Source organism: Rhinopithecus bieti, unplaced genomic scaffold (genome assembly GCF_001698545.2).
Source record: "Rhinopithecus bieti isolate Rb0 unplaced genomic scaffold, ASM169854v2 scaffold_33444, whole genome shotgun sequence".
In the NCBI taxonomy this organism is placed as follows: domain Eukaryota; kingdom Metazoa; phylum Chordata; class Mammalia; order Primates; family Cercopithecidae; genus Rhinopithecus; species Rhinopithecus bieti.
Genome location: NW_016814544.1, coordinates 965,469 through 972,776, shown reverse-complemented (window position 1 = coordinate 972,776; position 7,308 = coordinate 965,469). Strand labels below are relative to the sequence as shown.

The 7,308-nt window shown below is 49.8% G+C and overlaps 1 protein-coding gene across 1 annotated transcript in view; it reads right to left on the bottom strand.

The window, feature by feature from the left end:
* SERPING1 (serpin family G member 1) overlaps positions 1 to 4,218 on the bottom strand; it is a 16,692-nt gene extending 12,474 nt beyond the window's left edge. Inside the window, exons 1-3 of the mRNA XM_017851352.1 lie at positions 4,004 to 4,218; positions 3,410 to 3,482; positions 1,361 to 1,859 (exon numbers count right to left, since the gene is read on the bottom strand). Of these exons, the coding sequence (XP_017706841.1) occupies positions 1,361 to 1,859; positions 3,410 to 3,460 (550 nt within the window). The 5' untranslated portion in view covers positions 3,461 to 3,482; positions 4,004 to 4,218. The remainder of the gene's footprint in view (positions 1 to 1,360; positions 1,860 to 3,409; positions 3,483 to 4,003) is intronic.
* Between the last annotated feature and the right edge of the window lie 3,090 nt (positions 4,219 to 7,308).

The following is a 7,308-nucleotide window of genomic DNA, read 5'->3' as shown; positions in this document are numbered from 1 at the left end:
ACAAAGGCTGGGGAACAGAGGCCGGCTCTAAGCTTACTGCACAATCCGCCTCCCGGGTTCACGCCATTCTCCTGCCTCAGCCTCCCGAGTAGTTGGGACTACAGGCGCCCGCCTCGTCGCCCGGCTAGTTTTTTGTATTTTTTAGTAGAGACGGGGTTTCACCGTGTTAGCCAGGATGGTCTCGATCTCCTGACCTCGTGATCCGCCCGTCTCGGCCTCCCAAAGTGCTGGGATTACAGGCTTGAGCCACCGCGCCCGGCCGAGGATTTACATTTTTTTGACCTCCCACTAAGTCAGACGCTAGGCTATCTGCTTCCTTTTTTTTTTTCTTTTTTTTGAGACAGAGTCTCGCTCAGTCTTCCCAGGCTGGACTGCAGTGGTGTGATTTCGGCTCACTGCAACCTCCAACTCTTGGGTTCAAGCGATTCTCCTGCCTCAGCCTCCCGAGTAGCTGGGGTTACAGGTGTCCGCCACAACACCTGGCTAATCTTTTTGTACTTTTAGTAGAGATGGGGTTTCACCATGTTAGTCAGGCTGGTCTCGAACTCCTGAGCTCATGATCCGCCCACCTCAGCCTACCAAAGTGCTAGGATTACAGGTGTGAGCCACCGCGCCCAGCTCAGCTTTCTGGTTATTAATCTTTTGAGGTAGATAGCATCATCACTATTTTACACAAGAGGACTCAAGGCTCAGAGAGGTTAAAGTGAATTGCCCAAGGTCACAGAGCTAGAATGCAGTACTAACCACATCTACTCTAGGTCTATCTCTGATGATGTTTTTTTTTTTTTTTTTTTTTAGACAGTCTCACTCTGTTACCCAGACTGGAGTGCAGTGGTTTGGTCTCGGCTCACTGCAACCTCTGCCTCCTAGGTTCAAGCGATTCTCCTGCCTCAGCTGCCCAAGTAGCTGGGATTACAGCATGTACCACCACTCCCAGATAATTTTTGTATTTTTAGCAGAGACAGGGTTTCATCATGTTGGCCAGGCTGGTCTTGAACTCCTGACCTCAGGTTATCCACCTGCCTTGGCCTTCCAAAGTGCTGGGATTACAGGCGTGAGCCACTGTGCCTGATTTCATCCTTCTTATCACCTCTCCTTGCCATGAAACATGGTTAGTGGCTGGGACCTTGTTTTATATGTTCTTGTATAGTCAGGGTTTTACAAGCAATAGGTTTGCCTATTAAATCATTGTTAAATGATAGAATTTTCAAGAATGAAAAGATACTTCCCTCTATACCCCCAATGTATAGCCCATTTTTACAGCTTCTTCCCAGAGACATGGCTTTGTAAGTGTCTGGGTTGGTGACCCTTATGGGAGTGTCCAACAAATGACCTGGAGAGAATGCAGTCAGGGTCTTACCGAGCAGGACCTGGGTGAGGAGGCTGGCAATGCTGAATGGGGAAAAGGCCATGTTGGTCTCTGCCTTCTTCATTGCTGAGAAGGCGTGGTAGAGCTTCAGGGAGAAATCTACCAAAGCGTCCCCCAACATGGCCTCTGTTGAATGACTCTCCAGGTCAGAGCAGAGAGTAACAGGTCCTGGGCAGAAGGGACCAGTAGTGGGCTGAGTAGGAGAATCTGTGGGGAGCTGGGTAGTTGGTTGGATGGGTTGGATGGTGGGTTGGGCGGTGGGTTGGGTGGTGGGTTGGGTGGTGGGTTCATCAGTGGTATTAGCTGTTATTTTGGTGGTTGAATTGGTTGTTGAGTTGGTTGTTGGCAAGCTGGAAGCCTCCAGGATAGATTCAATGAATAGCATCTTGGAGTTATCTGGCACTGCGATCTTCCCTTCGCTTCCCTCTTGCAAACTCTCTGGATCCCAGGAGCTGGAGCTGGTAGCATTTGGATTTGAGGAGGCTCTATCCTGTGGTTCAAGAAACTGAGTTTCATTTTTTTCTTACTATGAGGCACAGTCCTCTAAAATACTGAAAGCAGTTAGAGAAGGTGTGGATGTGGAAAATGTCCTGTACAAGAGAGTAATTTCTGACAGTGTGGCGGATGAGGAACCTGTCTTGGAACCACCACCACTATTTCCTCAGAGAAGGGGAGATACAGGGTGAGGGTGGGGATGCACAGGAATGTGCTCTGCAGAAGATGAGGGATAGTCAGGGACTCTGTAATCTCTGACCAATTACTGCCCTGTAGGAAGTTGTTTTCCAAACAGTGAAATTGACTGTTAATTGCCATTTATCTATGTTCTTGCAATTTCCTGTAAATATCTACCTGTTTGACTCACTCGCTTGGCTAGTACAGACATTTGAACTTGTGCTCCTGGATTTAGAACAGTAAATTTTCAAACTATGGGTTGCAGCCCATTAGTGGGGGTGGAAAAACAATACACATTAGGAAGGGAACAAAGAAAGGGAAGGAGGGAAGAAGGGAGGCAGGAAGGGAGGGAGCGATAAGTAGTATAGGCCAGCAGCTCTGAAACAATTTTGACTCCCAGGGAATATTTAGCAATGTCTAGAGACAGTTTTGGTCGTCATAGGGAGACAGCAGGGAAGATGCTACCACAATCTAGTGCATACAGGCTAGAGATACTGCAAAACACCCTAAGATGCACAGGGTAGCCCCTCAGCAATGAATTATCCAGCCCCAGTGTCAACAGATCCTCCACTGAGAAACCATGCATTAGCCCCATTTCACAGGTAGAGAAACTGATGCTGACACGTATTAACTAGTCCAGGGTCTCACAGAAATGGGAGAAACAGCTACAGGTCAAAACAAGGTCTCTGATTCCAAACTCCCTGCTCATAACTACATCATCTGCTGAGTATGTCACGCCAACTTGTGCGGGCACACACGCACATACACACACCCCTACCTACCTTTCTCCTGGGATCCCACACTTCTTAGCCTTCTTTCTAGTCCACGACCTCCCAGACCACTGGGACCTCTCACTGCTATTGACCCCCACCCAGACCCAGGTACGTTTGCTACCATTCTTCCCTATCTTCACAGGCCCTAGCCTGGGACCACCAGCGGTCACAGCAGCCAAACCTCTCCTCTCCACAGCTCTTTTCTACAGCAAACTCTTGCTTTGATATCACAAAATGCTTCCCATCTCCTTGCCCTATGTGGTCCTCCTGCCAAGCCTGTTTAGTGGACAGGGTGGGATCTGTTTATTCAACATTTTATAAATCAAGAGGAGTAGGCTGGGAAAAGTAACTTCTTCAGGACCACGCAGCGCAGCTCCTACATCGCCCGCCAAGATTAGAACTTGCATCTGTCTGAGTCCTGAGCTCTTTCCACCATCTACGAGTGCGTGAGCAAAGATCACACTCGCTGATCCCAAGAGGAGCTCTCCTCATTCTCCGGGGCCTGAAGGGTTAATCCTCAGCCACCGCCCGCACCCCGCACCATCCCCCGTTCCCGTCTCCACCCCCGTCCCCCATCCCACAAGGGACCACATACCCCAGCCAGCAGCAGCAGCAGGAGGGTCAGCAGGGTCAGCCTGGAGGCCATCTGGGCGGCGACGTCAGCGGACCTGTGGAGCCAGCCAGTATCCGAGCCAGCTCCGAGCCTGGGAGCCCAGGGGCCCCCACCCCGCCGGGGGCCCGCCCCCATTCTGTCCCAGGCCCCAGTCCCTCTTAGTGAATTCCCTCCTCCTCCCTCCTGGGGCCACCTTCTCCCTGGCTCCTCCCTCTGTTTTGTTTTCCCCAAACCGCTTCCCTTTCCCGGCACCGGCTGGCCCTTCCTCTCCCCATGGGCCCGGGTCTCCGTCCATCTGTTCAGTCGGAGCGGGGGTCGGGGGCGGGGGGGTCCTGCTTTAACCAAACAATGAGGCCAGAGGCGTGGGGGAGGGGAGGTCCTGGGGGGCTGAGCACAACAGGCCTGAGGCGGGAGGGGCTGGGGTAGGAGGAAGCAGAAATCCCAGGTGGAAGCAAGCCTATAGAAACCCCCGAGATCAAGGCGGGCCGGAAGGCGGGGTGAGGAGACCCCTCCCTAGACCTCTTCACTCCGTATTTTCCACCCTTACTCCCCACCCCTGCCCAGCACCAAACCTACTCCAAACTCCTGGTCACCAGGCAGCTCCGGTGCAGACTGAGTCGAGTCCCCCAGGGTCAGGGAGGGTGGGGTGCGGGGGGAGCGCAGTCTTAGCTATTGGCTGGCCCAGGACACTGCCCAGTTACAAATTAAGGAAGATTGATCGCTGGTGTGAGTTCCTGTAAATCAGGATGGGACGGGATGGGACTGACCGCTTGGTTTTCTTTGTGAGCCAGGCCAGGAATTTAGCCCAAATCCCCTGGTAGGTGGGGTGAACGGGGAAGCTTGGGTGCAGTTATCATCTTTACACAACCAAAGCTTCCCCCGCGTCTTCATGAGTAACAATAAAAACAGCATGTACAGAAAATGTGCTCCGCAGTTTTAAAGGAATGAACTTTTGGAAATTGCTCATCTCCGTTAATCCTCAACGTAACCCTTTGTGCGCCATTGTACCCATTTGATAGGTAAGAAACTGAGCCTTAGAGCAGTGAAATGTCGGGCCCTGATCACTCTCATTTGGAGAAGTATTCCGAAGCCTAATCTCTGCTCCCATCTCCCCTGTGCCTTTTAGATGTTCTGCTATTTTTGCTCGTAGAGATCCATAATCAGTAGTTCTTTGTATAACAGACAAGGGATGTGAGGCACCCAGCTCAGCAAGCATTCACCTTAATTAAAAATTAAAAAAACTAGCCGGGCGCGGTGACTCATGCCTATAATCCCAGCACTTTGGGAGGCCGAAGCAGGCGGATCACTTGAGGTCAGGAGTTCGAGACCACCCTGGCCAATATGGGGAAACCCCGTTTCTACTAAAAGTACAAGAATTAGCTGGGCGGTGCAGGTGCTCACATGTAGTCCCAGCTACTAGGGAGGCTAAGGCACAGAGAATCACTTGAATCTGGGAGGCCGAGATTGCAGTGAGCTGAAATTGCGCCACAGCACTCCAGCCTGGGTGACAGAGCAAGACTGTCTCAAAAAACAAGTAAGTAAATAAATAAATATTTTAAAACTTGAAAGCTGGAGTGTATGTGTTTTTGACTAGTGCTCCACAATAGACGTGGCTGGCTGTGTGAGCCAGCAAGTTGCTTTCCCCCTTGATATCTAGCTGTCCTCTCGGCGTTGCCAGATAAAACACAGGAAGTAGACAGGCCTGGTGGTTCATACTTCTAATCCCAGCCCTTTAGGAGACTGAGGCAGGAGGATCCCTTGAGCCCAGGAGTTTGAGGCTGCAGTTAGTATTGATCATGCCACTGCACTCCAGCCTGGGCAACAGAGTGAGATGCTTGCTGTCTCTTTAAAAAAAAAAAAAAAAAAAGCTTACATTGGGATATACCTATGGTAAAAATGCTTACATTGGAATATACTTATGGTAAAAAATTTTGTTGTCGTTGTTGTGTATCTGAAATTCAAATATAATTGACATTTTGTATTTTTGCTAAATCTGATAACTCTGCCTCCTCTGCAAAACAAAGAGGCTATCTCTGATGACCTAATATAGCTATAATGTTCCATCATCATCTTACTGTAGGCCTATCCTCTAACTGTATTTGGAGCATTCAGGAAAGTTTGTTGCTAGCACCAGAACTGCTACTCTAAGGGACTGACCAAGGACAGAAACAGGAGAATATTTGTGTGTCTCCTCGGAGGTCCTTGGACAAGACCCAAAAAGAGTCTTCCCCAGCTTCGTGCTTTATTCTCAGAAGCCACTTGGGAACCTCCTAAACCATGGGAAAGTTATATAACATCAGAGCCATCGTTTGAACAGCTGCACACAAAACAACACTTCTCCATTCCCAGTGCTCAAGCTGGTGGGCTCAAGGGGAACATGAGCGTGTGGATTCTGGGAAATGGGTCAGCCAAAGGAAAAGAAGGTGGTGGAAAGCAACCTCATTCACTGAGTGCTCACCATGCATTTACTTTCATCCTCTCCCTAATTCTCATCGCCTGTGGAGTAGGTGCTACATTAATCCCATCTTAAACAAGTTAACGAAATGAGGCGCAGAGAAATTAATTGATCTACCTAATATCACAAAGCCAGTAAGTGACAGAGCCAGGAAGTGGACCAAGTCTGTTTGACCCCAAAATTCTTTATTAACCCTTACAAATTACTGGCACACACTAGAGGCTAACCTGAAGCAGACAGCAAAGGGAATATTCTGGGTCCAGCTGCAAGAGTACGATGCTTTGTGGGCCAAAGTTCCAGGGTGAAAAAGCCCCAGTAGAGAGGTTTTCCCAGCTTGTGGGTCTACCTCCTTCAGCTGTCTATAATAGCTCTCTGGCCTGCACTCTGGACATTTAAAGGATGTCTGCTTTGTGAAGTCTCCCCTGCCTGCTGAAGCTGGAGCTGAAACTGACTTAATCAGGATGTTTGCAGAATTTCTTCCTAGTGTGGGTGTTGAGATACTCAATCAGTGTAAGGTTGTGAATTCAGTCCTCTTCCCACTGGGAGCAGGTCTAGGATTTCTCTGTAACAAGGACTTTTCCTTCTGGTGACTGAGGAGAGTTGAACCCACAGAAGCCCTCTTCCCTCATGTTGTAGGTGCACATGGCTTCTCTCCCCTGTGAATTTCCTGATGTTGAATGAGGTTCAAGTTCTCACTAAAGCTCTTCCTACTCAGAGCATTTTAATAAGGTTTTTCTCCTAGGTGAGTCCTCTAATACTGAAGGTACAAGTTGCTGTGACTGAATTTTCTCCCATTATAGAGTGTGAAAAACTAAACATCTTTAGTTTTCCTTTTTTTTTTTTTTTTTTTTATATATTTTGAGACGGGGCGCTCTGCGCCCAGGCTGGGCAGTGGCCGATCTCAGCTCACTGCAAGCTCCGCCTCTGGGTCCCGCCATCCCTGCCAGCTCCCGAGTAGCTGGACTACAGGCGCTCCGCCAATCCCGCTCCCGCTAGTGTTTTTGTATTTGTAGTAGAGACGGGGTTCACGTGTTACCAGGATGGTCCTCGATCTCCTGACTCTCGTGACCGCCCGTCTGCCTCCAAAGTGCTGGGATAATCAGGCCGCCTGAGCCACCGCGCCCGGCCAGTTTTCCTTCTTAAGAAAAATTTTTTGACTGGACGTGGTGGCTCATGCCTGTAATCCCAGCACTTTGGGTGGCTGAGGTGGGTGGATCACTTGAGGTCAGGAGTTCGAGATCAGCCTGGTCAACATAGCAAAACCCTGTCTCTACTAAAGATACAAAAATTAGCCAGGCATGGTCATGTACTCCTGTAGTCCCAGCTACTTGGGAGGCTGAGGTGGGAGGATTGCTTGAACCCAGGAGGTGGAGGTTGCAGTGGGCCGAGATCGGTCCACTGCACTCCAGCCTGGGTGACGGAGTGA